Source organism: Otolemur garnettii, unplaced genomic scaffold, assembly GCF_000181295.1.
Source record: "Otolemur garnettii isolate 467f Iridium unplaced genomic scaffold, OtoGar3 scaffold00233, whole genome shotgun sequence".
NCBI lineage: Eukaryota > Metazoa > Chordata > Mammalia > Primates > Galagidae > Otolemur > Otolemur garnettii.
In genome coordinates this window covers 1,264,208-1,286,029 of record NW_003852628.1, presented here as the reverse complement: position 1 = coordinate 1,286,029, position 21,822 = coordinate 1,264,208, and the positions used below count along the sequence as shown (strand labels likewise).

The 21,822-nt window shown below is 50.5% G+C and overlaps 2 protein-coding genes across 5 annotated transcripts in view; both read right to left on the bottom strand.

Annotated features, from left to right (window-relative positions):
* Positions 1-4,125: 4,125 nt before the first annotated feature.
* DYRK1B (dual specificity tyrosine phosphorylation regulated kinase 1B) lies at positions 4,126-12,571 on the bottom strand. 4 transcript variants are annotated; one of them, XM_023508221.1, is made up of 11 exons: positions 12,365-12,571; positions 10,232-10,395; positions 9,086-9,205; positions 8,804-8,992; positions 8,305-8,452; positions 7,168-7,454; positions 6,272-6,418; positions 6,052-6,192; positions 5,437-5,752; positions 4,947-5,053; positions 4,126-4,860 (listed from the first exon to the last, which is right to left on the bottom strand). In XM_023508221.1, exons 2-11 carry the CDS (start codon positions 10,292-10,294, stop codon positions 4,489-4,491), a joined length of 1,890 nt encoding a protein of 629 aa, XP_023363989.1. In that variant the 5' UTR covers positions 10,295-10,395; positions 12,365-12,571; the 3' UTR covers positions 4,126-4,488. The 4 variants fall into 4 exon arrangements, with proteins under 4 accessions (XP_023363989.1, XP_023363990.1, XP_012668392.1 ...); XM_023508222.1 differs by having other exon boundaries at positions 5,437-5,632; XM_012812938.2 differs by lacking the exon at positions 12,365-12,571 and having other exon boundaries at positions 4,129-4,860; positions 10,232-10,576.
* A 244-nt stretch (positions 12,572-12,815) lies between these two features.
* FBL (fibrillarin) overlaps positions 12,816-21,822 on the bottom strand; it is a 13,602-nt gene continuing 4,595 nt past the window's right edge. The window contains exons 2-9 of the mRNA XM_003802124.3: positions 19,915-20,073; positions 19,705-19,809; positions 19,524-19,618; positions 17,998-18,168; positions 16,376-16,508; positions 15,212-15,324; positions 13,021-13,166; positions 12,816-12,921 (exon numbers count right to left, since the gene is read on the bottom strand). Coding sequence (XP_003802172.1) covers positions 12,897-12,921; positions 13,021-13,166; positions 15,212-15,324; positions 16,376-16,508; positions 17,998-18,168; positions 19,524-19,618; positions 19,705-19,809; positions 19,915-20,073 — 947 coding nt within the window. The 3' untranslated portion in view covers positions 12,816-12,896. The remainder of the gene's footprint in view (positions 12,922-13,020; positions 13,167-15,211; positions 15,325-16,375; positions 16,509-17,997; positions 18,169-19,523; positions 19,619-19,704; positions 19,810-19,914; positions 20,074-21,822) is intronic.

Here is a 21,822-nt window from a genome sequence, read left to right as displayed (position 1 = left end):
TCCCAAGTAGCTGGGACCACAGGCGCCCGCCACAACGCCCGGCTATTTTTTGGTTCCAGCCATCATTGTTGCTTGGCAGGCCTGGGCTGGATTTGAACCTGCCACCTTAGGTGTATGTGGCTGGCTCCTTAGCCACTTGAGCCACAGGCGCTGAACCTAATAATGCTTTTATTCATCTTACTATCACTTCTTTAACAAATATGAAAATCTTATGAACGTGATACTGATAATAATATATTCAGTGCTAACCATGTGCCAGGTACCTTGCTAGTACCTTATGAACCTCTCTGTGCCTTCAATTCCTTATTTGTAGAGTGGAAATAATAATAGTACCACATGGGATGACTGTGAGGATTCATTGAGTTGATACATAAAATGGTAAGATCTCAAAAAACATTAGTTTGTTTCAGTAAGCAACTGCTGTGTGACAAATGCAACATGGTGGCCTAAAATAGCAACAATTTGTTTACAATTCTCCACTTTGGGCAAGGGTTAAAGGATGAGGGGACTCAGGATGATTTGTCTCAACTCCAAGTGGTGTCAGCTGGGAGTGGGGTAGGCTATCAAAGATAGCATCCCTCACCCATCTGGCACATCAGCTAAAATAGCTGTAAAAGTCTGGTTGGGGCTCTAGAAAGAAGTCAGGGCTCCAAGAGTAAGAGCAGAAGCTCTTTAGGTCCATGCCTCCCATTTGGCCCAGCATTACTTCTACTGTTCTGTGAATTATAGTCTCTTCTGCCATGTTCTTTGACTTTTTGACAAGTTCAGCCACAGATTCATGGGGAAAAAAAGACTCTACCTCTTCACAGGAGAAATGGCAAAGAATGTGTGGTAGCCTTTAATTGCAGTGATATTAACTCATAGTAACAGCCTTATTACTGGTCTCTACTTCAATCCTTAATTCCCTGTAGTTATTTCTCCACATAATAGCCAGAGGAAGCTTTTAAATTCACACTGACCATGCTCCCTTCCAGAGTTTAAAATTCTTCTACAACTTCCCACTACACATGGACTAAAGACCCAAACTCCTTATGGAATCCACATGGTCTGGCCTCTTGTTCCACCCTGGCCTCACTAAATGACCATGCCTGTAGGTTCCATCACATACTCTTATCTCCTAATGGAGTTAAAACCTACTCCCTCATCATTCAAACCTCATTTCCTGGGTCCAGATCAGATCTCCTATTATGTGCTCTCATAACACTCTTTCTTTGTAATTTCACATTTGTGTGATTGACAGGCTGAACCTCCTCCCACAAGACCGTGAGGTCTGTGGGGGTAGGGAAACCATTTTGTTCTCTGCTGTATCCCTAATGCTAAACACAAAGAAGAGGCAAGATGAAATGTGTTGACTATCTTGACCCCTCAAAAAACTCAAGGCAGCCCTTTTGAGTTATGTATAAAAGGGATCAATGAAGTCCCCAGGATGCTGGGATTGGGATCTGTGCTGTGAAATTGTTCATTTGATAAGTAGTGAGCCCCCACTGTATGTCAAGTATAATTTTATGTTTGGAGATAATCAGGAAGTAGACAAAAGCCCCTGACTTTATGAATCTAACAGTCTCCTGGGGTTTGAGAGACAGACCAAAAAAAAAAAAAAAAATCTACAGTGTGTTAGTGATATGATTAATGCTAAGAAAAAGATGGATGTGAACATTGGTGGCATTTTGAAGGGCAATGAGAGAAGATCTCAAGTAAAGAGTCCGAGGAAGTGAAGGAGAGTCTGGGCTATCTGAGAGATGAGTAATCCAGGCAAAGAGAACAGCAAGAGCAAAGGCCATGATGCCAATGTGGCTGGAATGGAGTGAGCAAGGAGTAGACAAATGAGAAGTGATGGAGGCAGAGTACAGGGCCTTGCAGGCCATGGAGAGGATCCTGGCATTTACCCTGAGATGGAGCCACGGAAGTGTTCTGAGCAGGGGAAGGATGTGACCTCATGCAGGTGCTCACAGCATCCCTTTGGCTGCATGTGAAGACGACTCTGGGGGCCAGGAGTGGGAGCAGGAAGACCATCGAAAAGGCTGCCACAATGGTCCAGGCAGGAGATGTGGGCATATGGGAGCAGGATGACTGGGGTGGAGATGGGGAGAAGTGGATATATTTGAAGGTATTTGCTGACAGATGTGTGTATAAGGCACAGAGAGGGGGTCAAGCACAACACCATTATTTTTGACCTGAGAATTACAAGGATGGAGGTGGCATTTACTGAGATAAAAATGGGCGGAATAGGTTTGGGGAAAAGAGTAGGAGTGCAATTTGACCAAGATCACTCTGGAGATAACCTTTAGATAACCAAGAAGAGTAGTTAGGTAGGCAGTCAGTCAAGAGCTTGGAGGAGAGGTTCTGGACTGGAAAAAGAAGCAGTATACACTTTTCATGCCTATTCCAAATTCTTTACAGGACCTCTGTGATCTGGCCCCTGCTTATGTGGTACACACAAACACACACACACACCTGAGCCCTCTACTTCCCAGCGATGTGATTATGTGATCTTGGGCAAGTTACTTAACCTTCTCAGTATCTCCCCCTCGCAAAAGGGGAGATCTCAACAGTATCGGCTTCCTAGGACGGTTCACTCAAAACATTTTTATTGAGCTCTTAAGTACGTGCTGGAAATACTCTGTCACCACCCCTTTCTGCCTCCCCTCCCACACAGCCTGTCAACTCAAAATTCTGGACATCTCTTCCTCCCGCCCCCTCCTGCCCTCCCTACTATGTATGGCCCCCGCTCTGATCCATCTCTAGGAACCTACCAGTTACCACCCTGGGTTCCCAGACCCGAGTCTCTTTCCATATCACAGCAAATTGGGCTGTGCCCATTCCCTGTAGAACTCCCTTCTATGGTTCCCCATTGCCCTTAGTTCAAGCTCACTAAATGACCAAAAATACCTCCACAATCTCAGTCACACAGAATTTTCAATGTGATTGCCACAAATGCCAAATCACTTGTTCATATTCACACAAGAGGATGTTCCTCATTGCTGCCTTTGCACAAGCCATTCCGCCCGCCGCCCCCCCACCCCCCAACATCCTTCCATCTTCAGGTCTCAGCTCAGGTAGTTCCTAGTCTTTCAGGAAGGCCTTCCTACCCGTGCCTCCTCTGGGTTACCACCGCGTCCCATGCTGCCTCCATTAGTGAACATATACAGGTCTGTAACCAGGCCTGTGCCTGTCTTTACCTTGAGCTGGGCCAGACACAGCCGATGATATCGCGCGTGAAGAGGACCTTTAAGGCCGGCTCGGGGACTTCGAAAAGCCAGCCCCGCCGCTCTCCCCGCAATGCTCAAGAACCCACCTTCCGCCTGGAGCTCCACACTATCACAGTACAGCCCAACCACCCAATCACCGTCCACATTCCCACTAGGACACGCTCAAACATCCGGGCACTGTCAACCCCTCATTGCCGATTGGCTATCTGAAAACCTGCCCACAAAAAAACACGTGGTAAAAAGAATTCTGGTCTTTGTAGTTCCCCAACAAACACAAAATTGACAGTAAGACTCCGTTTCCCAGGAAGCGCTGCGCCCAGTGGTGGGGACTTTTTGAACCAGGCAGTTCTTGATTGGTCGGCTGTGAGACAGATGTTTTCAAATTGCCATGGAAATGGGATTACTTACCTGGAACTCTGGGAGTATCTTTCTGCCCCCAAAATCTCAAAATGCTTGGCTCTGCAATAATTCCAATGAGTGGGGCCAGGTATGTGTGAGGGTAAAGTCTGTACCCATTACCTGCCTATTCCCCAGATGGAACCAGTAAGGCCAGATAAGTACTCTTACCACCTACTGGATGCCTGCTTGACATTAGGAGTTACTCATGCGCAGACTCTGGGGAAGCTGAAGCTTATTGGGGCACATATTTCTCAGAGACAGGCCAGAGCTGGGCCTTTACCTTTCAGGATCTGTTTACCCTGGAGAAGGGATACGTGGACTAAGACCCTAACCAGGACCTCTGTTTGGGATTCTGTAGCCCCAGACCTGCAGCAGCCTCATGCCTGCACCAAGACATAACTTCTCCAGAAGGGAGGATCCACACAAATCTTCTAGCACTCCCTCCCCAAACACCCTTCCCCACCATGACTCTAAGGGTCAGGTGAGGGGAGCCGAGGCCCTGCAAACGCTCAGGCAGGCATGTGAGAAAGCTCTTTACTGGGGGGTACAGCAAGGAGGAGCAAGGCCATCTCCCCCTACCTGCCCCCACCCCCTCCTAGGGCCCTGGGTGAGGGAGGTCTCCCCTCCACCGGACCACCACTGTCTTTGGTACAATAAATAGAAAACAAGGGGGGAGGGGGCCAAGGGTTCAGTCCTTAGTGGGGAGGGTGCGGCCAAATCCCTCTCCTTGACCCCCTACCCCAGGCCCCATTCAGTGCAGGCCTCACCCACCCCAGCTGGGTAGCAGCAATTCCAGTCAAGGGGAGAGATGAGGATGGGAGCCCAGGGCCCCCAGATGGGGGGGTATGGCTTCAGGAGGGGCCCCAGGAAAGGGGCAGGGTCATGAGCTGGCTGCCGTGCTCTGGGGTACACCACGGAGGCCCAGGCGAGGCCCCAGAGTGGCAGGGTCATCGGGGGGTGGGAGAGGTGGACGACCTCCTGTCATCCGAGTCCGGAGGGCTGAGGCAGTCGGGTGCTGGGGGGCAGGTGCTGGGTGAGGTGGTGAGCAGTCTGGAGGGCCGCCCACCAGGCTCACATCCATCAGCTCCGGAGGTGGTGGTGAGGTTGGTGATGGGGGATGGCCAAGGCATCGGGGTTGGGTGGGTAACTGGGCCCCAGTCCCCGGCAGTGACGAGGCAGAGGTAGGGGCTTGATGTGTCTTGTGGGGCACATCACCCCCTGCCCAGGGGCGCAGCGGCTGGGAGGGTGGGACCTAAAGGAGTAAAGGAACAGTGTGTGATGGAGACTCAGGTCTTGAACCCCCACACATCCCACCAATCACCTCCAAAGCCATAATACCTGGGGGCTGTTCATCTCACAGTCAGTGATAGGGGGCCCAGGGCCCCCACAGTATCGGTTGCTGTAGCGGTAGGTCCGGTTGTCACTGGAGGAGCCACTGGAGCCTCCTAAAAGTACCCAGGAAAAGGGAAGAAGAGTCCACAGATGAGGGGAGGCAGTGGCTAGGTTTTGGAGTGGTTGAGTCCAGTTCATGGCCCGAGCCAGGTTTAACTTTGAGATCAGAACCCATTTTGAAGAACCAGGCCCAAATTTTGAGATTTGGGGTCAGAGTGCAGTTTTGTGTGTTACAACGGATGTCAGGGATCTAAGCCCAAGCAGTCTCAGAGATGTAACAGTCATCCCCTGTCAGTCTCATTCCACCCCATTTTGGTGTCCAGGATCAGGCGCTTTCAAAGCTCTAATGTGAATGCCCAGTGACAAGATTCCCCTGGCCAGGCCAGAAAGAGCAGCCCCCACCCTTGTTGGACCCCAATGAGGCACTGGCACCCACCAGAGCTGGAGATGGAGCTGGCGGTGCTGGAGGAGGGGCAGGTGTCAAGGGGTGCGGGCGAGGTGGAGGCACTGCTGCCTGCCGGGCCCGTGTTGGTGGCCTCGTCGGCCGTGCGGCGGAAGAAGCCGTGTTGGAGAGCCCCCAGAGGGCTGATGCGGGCGGCGGGCTCATACTCCAGCATGCGCAGCACCAGGTCCTGGAAGCGGAGGTAGTCGGCGGGGCTGTGGCCCGGCTCCCCCGCCCGCCGGCCCCCGGGCCCGCCCGTCTGCACGCCCAGCACCTCCTGCAGCCGCCGTGTCCCGGGGCCCTGGTAATCCTGGCAGGGAGGGGGTGGGAGGGGGGGCAAGAGAGTGGCCGTCAGTGGGCAGGAGGGGCAGGGAGACACACACGGGGAAACAGAAGCACAGGAGAAAAAGTAGAAGAAGAGAAGCTAAGAAGAGTTGTGGGGTGGGAAGGAGAGACGGGGTGGGCAGGGGAGGAAGGACAGGACAGACAAGGGGGAGAGGGAGGATGGGAAAGACACAAAGGAGAAGCAGCAGGGAGAAAGGGAGCCCCAAGTGTGAGAGAGTGAGGGGCCACCAGGGTGGAAGGAGTGGTGCGGGGCAGGGGCCGCACCTTCCTGAGTTCCTTTGTCCTTCGTAAGGTCCAGCCACCCCCAGGCAGCCGTTCAAAGTACTTGCGAGCCTTGGGTGCCTGGTCCAGCATGGGGGCCGGTGGGATGCCCAGCACCTCCACAATGCGGTTCATCTGGTCCACCTGCGAGCAGGTGGTGGTCAGGGTCACCTGACCAGCCAGGCTCCACCCCTTCCACCTGACCCCTTCCTGGGGAACATACCTCGTTGGAGCCGCTGAAAAGAGGCTCTCCGGTGTGCATCTCCACAAGGATGCAGCCCAGGGACCACATGTCAATGGCTAGGTCATAGGGTGTGCCCAGGAGCACCTCAGGCGAGCGGTAGAAGCGACTCTGGATATACTGGTAGATCTGCAGGGAGGGCAATAGTCAGGTCTTGGCTTTCCCTACTGATCCCAATGACACTCCCAAAGCTAAGAGGACCTAACTGAGGATGAACCTCCTGCTCCCAAACTGAGGACAGAGGCTCCAAATAATGCCGTTAATAGGACCACTTTTCCAGGAACTGATGGAACCACCTGTTCCTCTGCCCAGGAGTCTGCTGGCCTAATCTGAGCCTGATCTCTATCCCCAACCCTGACCCCAGGACTGCCTTGGTCACTAGACAGACGTTTGCAGTCTACAAGCCTCTACCCCATAATCTCTTTAAGAGTCGGCTTACACAAAACGGCAAAGTTAAGCCCCCCACCTCTCTCCCCAGCTTTAAGAGTTCAGGTAAACAAAACTTGTGAACCCACAACCCAACCCAACTTCACCTGCCCACACCTGGCAGCTTCAAAACTGGCTCTGACCCCTCCCTGGGGGTGACTCAGGCCCGCTCACTCCTCCCTTTTCTAGTGGGCAGTAGGACCCCGTAGGCCACTTACTCCCCTATTCTCCCCTCTCTGTCACTTACCAGCCCCACCCTCCAGGGCCATATCAGCTGATACCCCCATCTCAAGTACCACTCAGGCTGTCCCAGATAATCCCACTACAGTCTGTCCTAGCCTTTCAGCCTCCTCTTTGGCCCTGACCCCACCCTGGTCACATCCACGATAGTGCTGGCTCCTCAGCCCTCAGCCCTCATCCCTCAGCCCCCAGGCCTTATCCCTGGAGCGTACCCGTTGGCCAAGCTGGCAGGAGCTGCCAAAGTCCACGATCTTGATGGCACTGCGCTTGGGGTTGCAGAGCAGGATGTTCTCAGGCTTGAGGTCACAATGAATGATGCTGAGTTCAGGTGTGGCCAGGAATAGCAGCGCAGTGCAGAGCTGCTGCGCCAGCTTCCGGGTAAGGTTCAGCGAGACGCCACGGAAGTGCGTGTTGCGCAGGAGGTCATACAGGTTGTAGGACAGCAGCTCGAACACCAGGCACAGGTGGTTCCGGAACATGAAGTGTCGCTTCAGGTGCACTGTTGGGGAGAGGACAGAATGGGTCAACTGAGTGAGAAGAAACAGAGAAGAGGCTGTGTTGTCCTGGAGTCACACAGTAGAAAGTGCCTCTGCTTCTTAAGCACTGGTCAAACTGTGGTGTCCCCATGAGTACCGCCTGGTAGTCGCAATGTTTTTAGATGGTGTACCATGTGTTGTGGGATTCACACAGGAAGTTAATTTTCTTTTCAAGCCTCTGTCAAACCTCATGATTAAATCAGGAAGTTTCCATCAGCTGCGAGTACGTCTTTAACATAGTCTACACATCCTTATTTACTTTTATAAGACTTTTCATCTCAGTTGTATTTAGTTTTGAGGTAAGAAATAATGGTTTTCCATTTACTGGAGAGATATAAATTTTTCTTTTAACAGAAACAAAAGTTTTAAAATCCACTTATTTTTTCTAAGAAAAATCAGTGTTAAGAGAAGAAAAAACTGGCATGAATGTTAACAGCAAAGGCTCTGGAGTACACTGCTCTGCTCAGTATAAACTCTTGTCACCTGATGCAAGTGATAGCACCTGAATTCCTAGGTTTCTCATCTCCAAGATGTGTGCAATAATGCCCCTTCCTTCACAGGGCTGTTGGCAAGTTAATTTATGTAAAGTGTTTACTGTAGAACCTGACTCTTTAGTGAGCACTCAGTAAACTCTGAGCATCATTACCAAGTGCACAGGAAAAACAGCATGAAAGTAGCAGAAGCACTAATGTCAGGGAAGCCCAGACCAGACACCAGCTCCCTTGTCTAAGAGTGAGAAGAGGAGTGACCCTTTCTATCAGCTCCAGTTCTGGCTATCTCAGGCATCTACAGCCCTGCAGTCCCAGGACTCACCTATGTAGTATTTCATTTCTGTGTCATGCTGGTTCATCAGCTCCAGCAGCCGCAACTCAATCTGGGCCTGGTTCAGGAAGGCCTTTTTGTTCTTGATGATCTTGATGGCCACCAGCTCCTGGGTTTGATGGTCATAGGCTTTCACCACCTGTCCAGGCGGGCACATCACAAAGTGGGTGAGGGGTAAGGAAGTAAGGGAGAAAGGTACCATTTTTCTCCCTCCAGCAAAGACCTACCAATAACACTGTTAATACTGCTACTAATTCATAGCTGAGTGCTCCCTACCAGTCAGGCACTGGTGTAAATACTGAACACAAAACGATACAACTGTCTTACGTGGAGTCTTGTTATCTGGACTGTTTTATAGAAAAGGAAACTGAGGCATAAGGAAACTAAATGACTGGGCTGGGGTGAGTGGCCTAGTGCAGGACTTGAGGCCACTGAAACATGGTACATGGGCCCCTAATCACTGGATCAGGGTGAGGAGGGTGTCCCACACCTGGCCAAAGGAGCCTTTGCCAATGAGCGAGTCAATCTCATAGCGCTCCAGCCAGCGCTCGCCACTGCGCACAATATAGTCATGGTTGTCGTCATCATAACCATGGTTCAGGACCTTCTTCTCCTTCTTGGTGCTCGAGTCCTGGGGTGGCGCCTGCTGGGCCCGGCGCTTCTTCTTCGCATAGTATACCTATCCAGCCAGCCAGATGAGGACTGGTAAGTGGCCCAGGCCAGCAGCCAAGACCCCTTAGCATGCAGCTCAGGACCCCCACACCCTTCCCACCTCATTGATGTGCTTGTAGGTCTTGATGAGGTCCACAGAGAGCTTGCGCAATGGGGCCGAGGTTGCATCCCGGAAGGCCAAGGGCAGCCTCCGTGGCAGGAGCCGCACATCAGGCAATACCTGCAGGGCAGGGTGAAGTGTGGGCACTGACATAGGTCTTCACCTCCAACCTCAAGAGGGAGGACTATATGAGCTGTGGTTCCATCGTTATCACACACACATTTATTTGTTCACTATCTAACTCCCCCAATAGAATATAAACTCCCCAAGGGCAGAGACTTCGTCATGTTCTTGCTGTATCTCCAGTACCTTGAGCAGAGCCTGGCACATAATGGATGTTCATTAGAGATCTGTCATGTGAGCAAGTGAACTATTTATCCCTGACCTTTCACCCAGACCCACAGTCAGCTTTTTAACCCAACTTTACTCCTCGGTGAGAGATCATGTGAAAAACCTAGGCTCTGTCTCTCCCAATCCTTCAGCCTGGAACCGCCCATTCTGGGTATCCCACCCATGAAGTCTTCCATCTCCATTTACCCTCATTTGTTGGGGCCTTCCTAACCCTCACCCCCCAACTCTGAGCATCTTTGCCCAGTTCTTTCATCCAAGCACTATGGACCTCCCACTCTAATAAGCTTCAAGAGTTATGTTTCAGAGTCTTAACTGCTCTGTCCTTGCTTTCCTTTGTATCAACCAGACCCTGCTGGCCCCAAGATCCTTCAGGGTTAATTCTCTCCATTCACCCTCTCCAACTCTTTCACTGTAGAATCTTTTTCTTAGTGAATGTTTATCAGGTATTTACTCTGTGCTAGGTACTTACCTCAGCATTTTATGCACAAATCATTAATTCATTTAACCCTCACAATAGTTCTGTGAGGTAGGCATCATTATTGGCTCCATTTTACATTATGGAAAACTGAAGTATGGAGAACCTAAGTAATTCAACCACTATGTCAAGATTTGAACGCAGGCTCTCCAAACCTTGACTCTGCCTACAACTCCTCTATTATCGTCCACTCCCATGGGGCCCATCATGCCCCCAGGAGACCATGCTGAGCAACCTCATTATCTTATGGTCCTGAGACCCTTCTATTCTCAGCCTCTCCTTACTCTCACTCTCAGGTGAGAAGCCAGCTGAACGCGTACCTGTGTGTGCTCTTGGGGCCCTGGGAAGCCAGAGAAGGGACCATGGCCTGGTGGGATGGCCATGGTGGGCTCAGAGGGCCGCAGGGGAGTGAGGCCTGGAGCGGGAGCCCGGCCGGGGGGCGCCTTCTCGCATCCTGCACCTCGGCTGCCACCGCCGCTGAGACCTGAGAGCAGGTGGGAGGCAAGAAAACAACATGGAACAATGGGATACATGAAACAGTGCCAAGCAGGGAAGAGGTGGGCATGAGAAGAAGGCAAGGCACAAAGGGAGGGAAAAAGGGTGCAAAGGGCGGTGATGAGGAGAGGGGATTAGAGAGAAGTGGCAGATGAATGAGGGGTGTGGCACAGCAGAGTCCCTCAGCAAATGATGATTAAGTAAATGAATATGGTAGCAGAAAGAAAATGTGTGAAAGGGAATGACTGGGAGCCAGGTGGGGGTTCGGGAGATTGGTATAGGATAGAACAGTTAAGGAGAACAGAAAAGACAAATAATTGGGGAAAGAAAAAGAGAAAAAGAAACCACAGATGGCAAAGAGTAGGATTCATTCTTCTCATTTCTACGTATGGCCCTCCCCAGACCCCTTACACAGGATTCCACCCTTCTGCTGACTTCCCTGAACATCAGGATCTCAGCCCATACCACAGCAAGATCCCTCCACTTCAAGATCCACCCTTTCCAGTAGCTTTCCCCAATCCCAGTCCTCTGGGACTCCTTCCCTCCCCAACTGCAGAGTCTGCTGCAGGCCTAAAACCCTATCTTCGTCCTCAGGGATCTCTTGACCACACCAAGAGTATCTGAGGAATCCTCTATAACATAGTCCTATCTCTGTGTCATTCCCTCCCACCAGGTCACACCCTTCCCAGAGGACTCTCTCCGTTATCATGCCAAGACCTCTTCTCTATATCAGGTTCCTCCACATCCAGGTAGTCTTCCTATACCATCTTCCAACCCCTCCCAGTCAAGGCCCACTCCTCTGGGTGGCAGCAAGGGAGAAGTGTCTCTTCCCATAGTGTAAAAAGATCATCCTTTTCTCCCCCTATAATGCATCCTTGCCCTACTACACTCTCTCCCAATATTCCTATCAGAGCCCCTTCTCCAGTCACTGCTCCCTACACTAGGATCATTCTACAACTGTGCCCATTCCTAGAAGGTCCCCACAGCCAAATCTCCAAATATAACAGAGCTGTCTCTTCCCAGAGTGTCTCTCACAACAAAATCCCCTCCCCACAGGCCTCCTCCCATGCCAGATCTCCTGCTGTCCTATGCCTTGCCACTCCAGGACGTCTCCACTCTTGGAGCTTTCCCCCAAATCAACCTTTCCTGGGACCTCCCACACCAGGGCGTCTTTCCCAGCTCCCACCCCCTACCCGGGTCAGGGCTGGTGCGAGCCCCACGGGGGGCTGGAGCGCGGTGGGGCCCCCAGTGGGGTGGGCGAGCAGCCAGCATGGCGGCGGTGGCAGTGCTGAGGAGCGGCCGCCTGTCCCCTGCCCGGCCGGCCCGGCAAGCCCCGCGGCGGGGAGGGCAAGAGGGACAGGCGGCCGGTGGGTGACAACAGCAGCCGCCGGAGGCGGGGAGAGGAGGGGACGAGGGAAGGCGGGGACGAGGGTCAGCCCAGGCCACGCGGGGGAAGGGGAGAGCAGGTGGACGGGGGAGGGGCGGGTTAACCCTCGCCCCACCGGCCCCGCCCGGCGCGGCCACCGCCCCTGGGGACCCCTGCGTCCCGCCCCCCACCCAGGAGGCCCGCCGGGCAGGCGGGGCCCGACTGAGTTTGGCAATCCACACCTGCCATGGCAACAACCGTGCCATTGGGCGCTGCTGTCAAGAACTCAACCAATCACAGACTAGAGTAGCTGTTGCTAAGCGACGACGAAGCGGCCCGCGGAGCCGAGCCCAAACAAAGGGCGGGAGTGAAGCCCATCTACCCCTCCCAGCCTCCCTCCAAAGACCTCTCCCTCGGACTCGGCCCCTTCCAGGAATCTGACTACTAATAGCTAGGAACTGCCCGCAACTGCCCACCGACCCCCTCCTCTTTTGCTTGGACCTGTGCTACGTCTCGCGGCGACAGGGGCAGGGCGGATCCCATCCTGTCCCCACCGCCCTCTGTGCCGCCCCGCCTGTCACCACGTCGTTACCTGAGGGCGCGGGCAAGGGGACTCAAACTGCTCGGGGAGCCCGAGCTCAGACCTGCCAACGGGCTGAGAGTATCTAGCAGACGCGGCGAGCCAGGGCCTGGATTACCCAGTAATGCAACCAGCAAAATGGCGACCACAACAAACCGGCCCCCTCGGCTCCGCCCCCTGCCCCTCCACCCGCCCCGCCCACTCCCCTCACGTGGCCCAGGGTAACATAGTGCGCCTGTGCAGAGGCCGCTCCCCGGCACACATGCGCAGTGAGCGACCAAACCCGCCCAAGAGGCGGAATCAGGGTTACCGGTGCGCAAGAGGCAGCTAGGTTTGGAGCATGCGCTGTATGATCAGATAGCAACGTCCATTCCCCACCACCCACCACTTGGCAACGTAGAACAAGAGCGCGTGCGCCCTGCGGTCCACAGCGGTCACAGAGCAATCAGCAGCACACAGGGGAGACTGACGAGTCTTTTAATAGAAAAACACACGTGCAACAGTATCAACAACACATCTCTGGGAATCCAAACAGCACTGAACTTCAGTTCTTCACCTTGGGGGGTGGCCTGTGAGAGGAAGAAAGGAGTGAGGGGCGGGTCCCAGGATCAGGGCACTCTGGGGGCAAGGGTCAGAGCTCTCTCCCGATTACTGGCTCCCCTACTCACCTGTACACACCCACGACCACAGCATGATCTCTTTCGTATGGCTCTAGGGTCAATTGCTCCTGGGGCTTCATGTTCTCCTGCTGCATTTTTTTCACTTCTGAGGCAAATACCGCCTCTGCTGAGGCCGTGGAGTCTATGCAGTTGGCCTACAGAGGAAAAAGGGTTTGAAGTCTGCACTTCGGCGTTGGTCCGTTTTCCCTATTATTATTATTTTTTTTCTCTTTAAAGCAGATGTACGTTTTCATCGGAAACTCAAGTGAAATTTGGTGCCTGTTTCAAATGCATTCCTCATAGTTAATGTGTTGGAAATTTAATTCCCAGTCCAACAATGTTGACAAATGGGACCTTTAAGGGGTTTAAGTCATAGATTAATACCATTATCACGAGAGTGAGAGCCTCATAAAAAGAATGATGTCCTCTTTTCTCTCCTGCTCTCATCCTTTCCTGAACATGTTCTCTTGCTCTTACCCCCTTCTGCCACAGGATGATGTAGCAAAAAGGCCTTCAGAAGTGGACTCTTTTTTTTTTATTTGAGACAGAACATCAAGCTATCCCCCTGGGTAGAGTGCTGTGGCATCACAGCTCACAGCAACCTCCAACTCCTGGGCTCAAGCCAGTCTCCTGTCTCAGCCTCCCAAGTAGCTGGGACCACAAATGACCGCTACAACACCCGGCTATTTTTTGGTTACAGCCGTCATTGTTGTTTTGGCGGGCCTGGGCTGGATTCTTACCCACCACCTTAGGTGGATGTGGCTGGCGCCTTAGCCACTTGAGCCACAGGTGCTGAGCCAGAAATGGACTCTTGATCCCAGACTTCCCAGCCTCCAGAACCATGAGCCAAATTTATTATAAATTATTCAGTCTGTGCTATTCATCTTTAACAGCATAAAACAGACTAAGACACTCAAATTTTGGAAATGTGGGGTTAAAGCCTTCATTAAACAAGTTTTAAGTTTGGTTTGGATTTAACGTAGGAAGCTTTACACACAGCCCTATTTTTCTAAAAACTAGTGTTCAAATATTATATCCTGAAATTTTTTTTTCTCTACTTCTTTAATAATAGCAATACAGCTGGGAATAATAAAATGAATGTAGGAAAAGGCTAACATACAATCAATCTGGTGAAGGATACACACAGATTCTTTGTATGTCAAAATAAAATGTTTTGAAAGATGCACCTATTATTTATCCAATATCTGTTTTAAGCCAGGATCTGTTCTGCACACAGCATATACTGATTAATTCAATCCTTACATCAACCCTAAGAGAATGGACTGAGATTTGGTGTTTTTTTTGGTAGAGACAGAGTTTCGCTTTATGGCCCATGGGAGAGTGCCGTGGCGTCACACAGCTCACAGCAACCTCCAACTCCTGGGCTTAGGCTCCTGCGTCTCTTGCCTCAGCCTCCCCAGTAGCTGGGACTACAGGCGCCCACCACAAACACCTACCTATTTTTTTGTTGCAGTTTGGCTGGTGTCAGGTTTGAACCTCCCACTCTCCGTATATGGGGCCAGTGCCCTGCTCACTGGAGCCACAGGTGCCGCCCCTGAGATTTGTATTTTGTAAGTGAAGAAACCGCAGCACAAGGGTTAACTAACTTTGCCAATGTCACAGAGCAAGATGGAATTCAAACTCAAGATGGTCAGAGTTGGCTCGGTGTCTGTGGCTCAAATGGCTAAGGCACCAACCACATACACCTAAGCTGGTGGGTTCGAATCCAGCCTGGGCCCACCAAACAACAATGATGGCTGCGCCCAAAAAAAAAAAAAAATAGCCAGGCATTGTGGCAGGCGCCTGTGGTCCCAGCTACTTGGGAGGCAGAGGCAGGAGACTCGCTTGAACCCAGGAGAGTTGGAGGTTGCTGTGAGCTGTGATGCCATGGCACTCTACCCAGGGGGACAGCTTGAGGCTCAGTCTCAAAAAAAAAAAGGATGGTCAGAGTCAGTAATCATGCACTTAACCACTATACTCTCTTACTTCTTTAAGTACAAAGCTTTCAATCTGCAGACATGTTTTACCATGTGCTATTTGTCTGAGGGATGGGGGGCAGCTTGTAGGGGTGGGTTAAAGGCTGGGAGTAGACTGAGAGACTAGTGGGTACAAGGCCCCTTTACTTGGCTGCCCAACTGACATGGATAAAGATGGCTCCCTGGGACATTGCAACTCCCTTAGACACCTACAAGTTCTGTACCTTAATGGAAATCACAAAGTGTCCTCCATTACGTAAGAAGGTATGGGCATTCAGGGCCACAATCCGCGTCTGGTCTGGCTGGGCCACATCCGCAAAGATCACATCCACCATTGCTAAGAAGAAAGGGGCAGCAGTTAAAAGTCAAATCTGCCAGACATCACCCCAGATCTTCTCCTAGGGCTTATACCCCATCAGCAGTTTCCTCCTGGGACAGTCTCCCTGCCTCTAGTATCACTCCCTCCCACTGATCCACCTCCCTTCAAGTGCCCCCAAGATGGGTCCAAAACCCACAGTCACATCATTCATTCACTCCTCTTATAAACCATGGTTGCCACCTACTCTGTGGCCAGCCCTAGGCTGGGCGGGGGGACATAGAGACGAGTCAGACCCGGACCCTGCCCTCGAGATGCTCCCAGGTCTGGGGAGGAGACAGACACGTCATCAAATAGACAAGTGAGCACTTATAGGCAAGAGCATCTGCAGGACTGTTAAATGAAAGCAAGTTGCAGGACAAGGGGGATGGTATGAATGAATGGGAAAAAAATCACAAACAGAAAACGAATAAAATGAAAGTATTTTTTAATGTAGTAAGATTCAAAAAAAAAATAAAGTGATGTAATAAAAACTGATTCTTTAGAAATTGGGAAAAGAAGGCATCAAATTGTTCTTATCAATTACCTCTGGGAGTGATTTATAAGGTTTTCCATTTTTGGTATTTTTGAATTTAAAAAATAAAAGTAATTTCACAATGGGCCCCTCTGGGCCAGGCCATGTGCAGTTTTGTTTCTGGGCTATGATCTCACCAGATGATCAGGTAAGGACTCTTGAAGGAGGCTTTTATATACAAGTGTGTGGGGGGGAGGGCAGTGTGTTAAGTACCATATTTTGGACGGAGGCAGTAAGTACAAGGCACCTAATGAGAGGGGGAATAGAATGGAGGAGAGGAGGCTGGCCCTCTAAGGGAGCCAACATCTGAGACCTTAAAGCTGAGATGCCACCTCCATAAGCTCACCTGGCTCCCCTCACCCCCTTTCCATTTCTATAGACACAAGAGACCTCCTCATCCACTTCAATTCCATCCAAATCAGGGCTCTACTAGCCTCTTCCAAGGAAACCCAGAGTGGGCTGTCCTACCCCAGCTGGGCCACCTCCCAGACCCCTCACCGATAAGCATTCGGTATTTGTGTGGGTGCCGAGCATCCTCAATCACAGGAATAATATTGGTCCTCTTCTTAGCCAAGTTAATGAGGTCACGGCCAGAGCGGTGGGAGAATTCAACTGCGTAGACTAGACCATCCTAAAATAAATCAAATAATGCTGAACAATGATTCCATTTTTCACATATGGCATACCTATTTTGGGTCCCATACACAACACACAGGATCTCTTTGATCCCCAAAGCCCTACCACGTAATGAATATTGTTATGTCCATTTCACACATGAAATAACTGAGGCCCAGAGACATGAAGTCACTGACCATGGGTTATTCAGCAAGTAGCAAAACTACCCAATCTAAGTTGCCTGAACCAAGAGTCCAGGCTCCCAAAAGAAGTTTAAAACCAGGAAGCCAAGGCACAGAGATGAAGCAACAAAGGCTGAATGTATTTGACAGGCCAGGCAGTGCCTTAAGCTCCTTAAGGAATTAATTTAATCTTCTCAATTACCCTGCTTTCCAGAGGAGTCAACTTAGACTCAGAGAGGTTGGGTAACTTGCAAAAAGCCACAATATTAAATGCCTAATGAAAGCCTGGGGTTTTAAAGCACTAAACAACCTAGAATCACATAAAGAAACAAGGGGTAATGAAGTGACATGCCTGGGCACCCATTAAATGGGAAATAGGTATAGTCATACAGAATGCAGGCCTGGAAACCACGAGAATTCCTGGTTCTTTCAAGAGAAGCCAGAAAACCAGATTTGGGGACTTGATTTTTTGTTGTTGTTGTTTTGTTCTTTTGAGATAAATCTGTGACTCCATGGTGTCACAGCTCACAGCAAACTCAAACTCTTAGGCATGAGCAATCCTCCCGCCTCAGCTTCCCAAGTAGCTGGAACTACAGGTGTGTACCACTACACTCTAGTAGTTTTTCAATTTTTAGTAGAGACAGGGTATTTCTCTCCTGCTCAAGCTGGTCTCGAACTCCTGAGCTCAAGCAATCCACTCACCTCGGCCTCCCAGAATGGAAGCCAGGGATTATAGGTGTGAGCCACCTCACCCAGCTGGGACTTGAATTTTTAAAGTGGGCAATCAAATCAGTGTGGTACCGAAACTCCCAGCTGAATCTCTTCTAATGTTGGTCAGCCATACCCATATCCACACCTCTTCCCTTTTTGTTTTTTTTTTTTTTTGAGACAGAGACTCACTTTATTGCCCTGGGTAGAGTGCCGTAGCTCACAGCAACCTCAAACTCTTGGGTTTGAGCGATTCTCTAACCTCAGCCTCCCAAGTAGCTGGGACTACAGGTGCCCACCACAATGTCTGGCTAGTTTTTCTATTTTTAGTAGAGATGAGGTTTTGCTCTTGCTCAGGCTGGTCTTGAACTTCTGAGCTCAAGCTCCACCTGCCTCAGTCTCCCAGAGTGCACACCTTTTCTCTTGAGGCCAAGATCCTAGCAGCAAGGCTACAAGAGACTATCTAGTTCAAACTGCCCTTTTTACTTATAGGCACTGTGAAGGTGAAGGGCCTGGCCCTAAGTCACACAGTGCAGTGGCAGAGGAGAGAAGTGGTCTGTCCTATCTACCTATATCCCCCCTGCCTGTACTCACCCTCCTCACCCATCCACTCACCGGGCCTACAATGTCAGAGACATGAGAGACGGTGGTGCCTGAGGCAGCCCCAAGGTAGAGCACCTTGGCCCCTGGCTTGATGTGGATCTGGTCTATACCACCCAGAATTGCTGCTGCCAGCTTGGAGCGGAAGGGGTTCCAGGCTCGGTACTCAATTTTGTCATCTCCTTCCTGGACAAGGAGAGATGGGGATGGAAGTCAGTACTAGGCTTTTTTTTTTTTTTAGAGACACAGTCTCACTTTATCACCCTTTGTAGAGTGCTGTGGCGTCACAGTGCATAGCAACCTCCAGCTCTTGGGCTTAGTTGATTCTTTTGCCTCAGCCTCATGAGTAGCTGGGACTACAGTTGCCCACGACAACGCCCAGCTATTTTTTGTTGCAGTTTGGCCAGGGCCGGGTTCGAACCCGTCACCCTTGATATATGGGGCCGGCACCCTTCACTGAGCCATAGGCACCGCCCTAGTGCTAGGCTCTTCTGCAGGACCTCATCACCCTTAACCCTGGGGTCCTTGAAAGGAACTGGGCAGTTCTATGAAGAACTGAATGTGGGTATACAGCAGTGACCATGAAAGATGCAGTCCCTGTCCTCTCATGGAGGCTACTGACTATGGGAGAAGGGTAAGTAATAGAGAATAAACACAAAGAATAAGAGTAAGACCTAGGTACTCATTCAATAAATATCCACTGTGCTGGCACCTGCTCTGTGCCTGTCCCTGCTCTAGGCACTGGGGATACAGAATTCTGGTGCTAACAGGTTCAATACTGGGGATACAAGACAAAGATCTCTGCTCTTAAGGCCGAAATATTCACTGAACTAATTAAATATAAAATGATCTACTAGGCAGTGACAGGTGCTAAGAACAGATCAAGCCAGGAAGGAAGATAGGGAGTATGAAGAGCTGGGCAAGTAACAGATGAAAGAGAGAAAGAGGGCCAGGGAAGAGCTGACTTGAAGGAGGAGAGGGGCCATCCAAGTTACCTGGGGAAGAGCATTCCAGGCAGAGGGAGAGCAGACAGGAAAGGCCGGCAGTCCTGTGCCTGGCCGTAAAGAAAGTGACATGGGATGACAGGATGAGGGATGGGCAGTGAGGGCTGCTTTTGACAGTGTTGTGATGTGAGGTGGCCTTGTCAGAATGACAAGGTGACACCTGACCAGAGATACACAATGAGAAGGAACAAGCCTCAGACAGAGCTGGGAGAAGAAACAGCAAGGTAGATGAGAAAGGGTGTGGCTGCAGAGCACTTTGTTGAGGGACGGTAGGAAGAGATGGCGCCAGGGGATGGGGAGGGAAACTAGAATGTGCAGAGACTTTGAATCCACCCACTGTGAAGACTCAGGACTTTAACCTAAGGGCAATGTGGAGCCACAGAGGTATTGGGGGGAGGAGGGTGAATGGCCTGTCTTATGTATTAAGATGATCCCCTGGCTGTCATGTGTAGGACACATAGTGGTGGAGGGAGACCAGGCTGTTGGTTTCACTATCAACTGGAATCCTGGTAGCTTGGTCAGGAGCCCAGGTCTCACCGAAATCGAGACTCTCTTCTCTCCATAAACTGATTCTCCAGGGACCAGATTCTTGGTGACTAGTGCATCTTCCTTTCCTCGACAAATGAAGACACCTAGGCGAGGGGACCGAAGCAGGGGTGAGGACTCCGGGCCCCGCTCCACCCCTAATCTTAGCTGGTTCCCTGTCTTCCTCACTCACCCTCGTGCCGATGAGGTTCCACCATCACATTCTTCCCCGACTGGTTCCCTCTCTTTCCTCCTCCCCGACCACGACCCCGGTTGCCACCAGACTGGAAACCTCCACCTATAAGTGAGAGATGCTATAAGAGACGGCGACCCCAGATCTCTTCCCTCCTCACGCCCCACCCGACAAAGGCGTCTTCCATCATCCCTCCTCAAGTTCACTTACCTCTTCCTCCTCCTCCTCCACCTCCTCCTCCTCGTCCACGGCCTCTAAAGCCTCCACCTCGACCTCGACCCCCACCGAAACCACCTCGGCCTCCACCTCGACCGCCACGATCACCAAAGCCCCCTCGGCCGCCGAAGCCACCCCCACGGGGACTGAAACCTACAGTGGAAACAAAAACAGGCAACAGGGGATGAAGCGTAAAAGGTTAAATAATTCCACTCAGGCGAGATACCATGTCTAAGAACACCCAAATAGGACTAACCCAAACATCCATCAGAGGATGGATAAATAACCTCCCACCCCAGGAAAAGAGGCAAGGGAACAATAAACGCAAAACTCATGATCCTGACTCCTGGGAAGGAGATATTATTGAGCTAGGACATGGAAGGAGTACATAGGTAGACACAGGTTAGTGCTAACATTCTGGCTTTCTTTGTTGGATAGTAAATTCGCAGGAATTCATTCTGTAGTCAGCATTATGTGCAAGTACTGTGAACAGGGTTCCCTAGACCCTGGAAATGTCTTCATGGCCTCCCACCACTCCTGGCCTTTTATCTGGCAGAAAGGCATCAACTCTAGCCCCAAACAAGGGGAAGTTCAGCATGATGTTCTTCCCTGCTAACTTGTCTCTCTGCTTCCAAGCTTGAACAAGTCCTTCCCAGCTGAAGGAAAAAAAGTTTAGGAGTTGACAATAAAGTAAAAATATTTAAGAAAAAAACAGTTTCAGATAGACTTTATTGTCATCACTTCAGGACAGCAAACATTCTTCACTGCACACAAAACAATGTTTAAAACAGACAGAATTCTGGTGCTGAAAGGTTCAATACTGAGCTTTTCTGTGATGGTTTCAAAAGCTTTGAAGTACTATTCTGAAAAATCATAAATTAAAAACAATAGTTTCAGGTGGCACCTGTGGCTCAGGGGGTAGGGCATTGGCCCCATATACTGAGGGTGGCGGGTTCGAACCCTGCCTGGGCCAGCTAAAACAGAGATGAGAACTGCAACAAAAAACAGTTGGGCACTGTGGTGGGTGCCTGTAGTCCCCACAGAAAATAGGTTAAGAAGGCAAGAAAATAGGATAAGCTGAGGCAAGAAAATAGGTTAAGCCCAAGATGTGAAGGTTGCTGTGAGCTATGACGCCATGCCATTCTACCCAGGGTAACAAAGTGAGACTGTCTCAAAAAAAAAAAAACTTGCTAAAATTTTTGTAAAGGTACATTCTGTCCACACTCTATGAAAGCTTCATGCATCTTAATAGTATTAAAGATGAAAATGTTTAACTTTTTTTTTTGAGATGGGGGTCTTGTTCTGTCACCCTGTCTCCTGGGCTCAAGTGATCCTTCTGCCTCAGCCTCTCGAGCAGCTGGGACTACAGACATGTACCACCATGCCTAGCTAATATTTTTATTTATAGAGACAGGGTCTCACTATGTTGCCCAGGCTGGTCTCAAACTCCCAGCCTCAAGTGAACCTCCCACCTCAGCTTTCCAAAGTACTGGGATTATAGGCACGAGCTACTGTACCCAGCTGGAAAAAAAAAAACTTTTTATAGATATTCCCAATGTAATCTATTTTTTTTGTTTTTCAGTTTTTGGCTGGGGCCGGGATGAACCCACCACCTCTGGTATATGGGGCCAGCGCCCTACCCCTTTGAGCCACAGGCACCCACCTCCCCAATTTAATCTTTAAAAATTTAAAATTAAGTCTAATTTTCAAAACTCCCAAACCTCACCAAAAGTTGTTTATCTTTTATTCCCTCTACAGTTTACTTTACACAGAGCAGCTAATGATTTTTTTTTTTTTTTTTGAGACAGAGTCTCACTATGTTGCTCTTAGTAGAGTGCTGTGGCATCACAGCTTATAGCAACCTCAAACTTAATCACTTGGGCTTAAGTGATTCTCTTGCAT

What these genes read in the sequence shown, in the direction of transcription:
- DYRK1B (XM_012812938.2), bottom strand. Translation starts at nt 10,444, where the DNA reads ATGTATCCCATTGTTCCATGTTGTTTTCTTGCCTCCCACCTGCTCTCA. An exon ending in CCTACAAGCACATCAATGAG is followed by an intron (nt 8,993 to 9,085) that starts GTGGGAAGGGTG and finishes CTGGCTGGATAG; the next exon opens with GTATACTATGCGAAGAAGAA. An exon ending in TTTTCAGCGGCTCCAACGAG is followed by an intron (nt 6,193 to 6,271) that starts GTATGTTCCCCA and finishes ACCTGCTCGCAG; the next exon opens with GTGGACCAGATGAACCGCAT.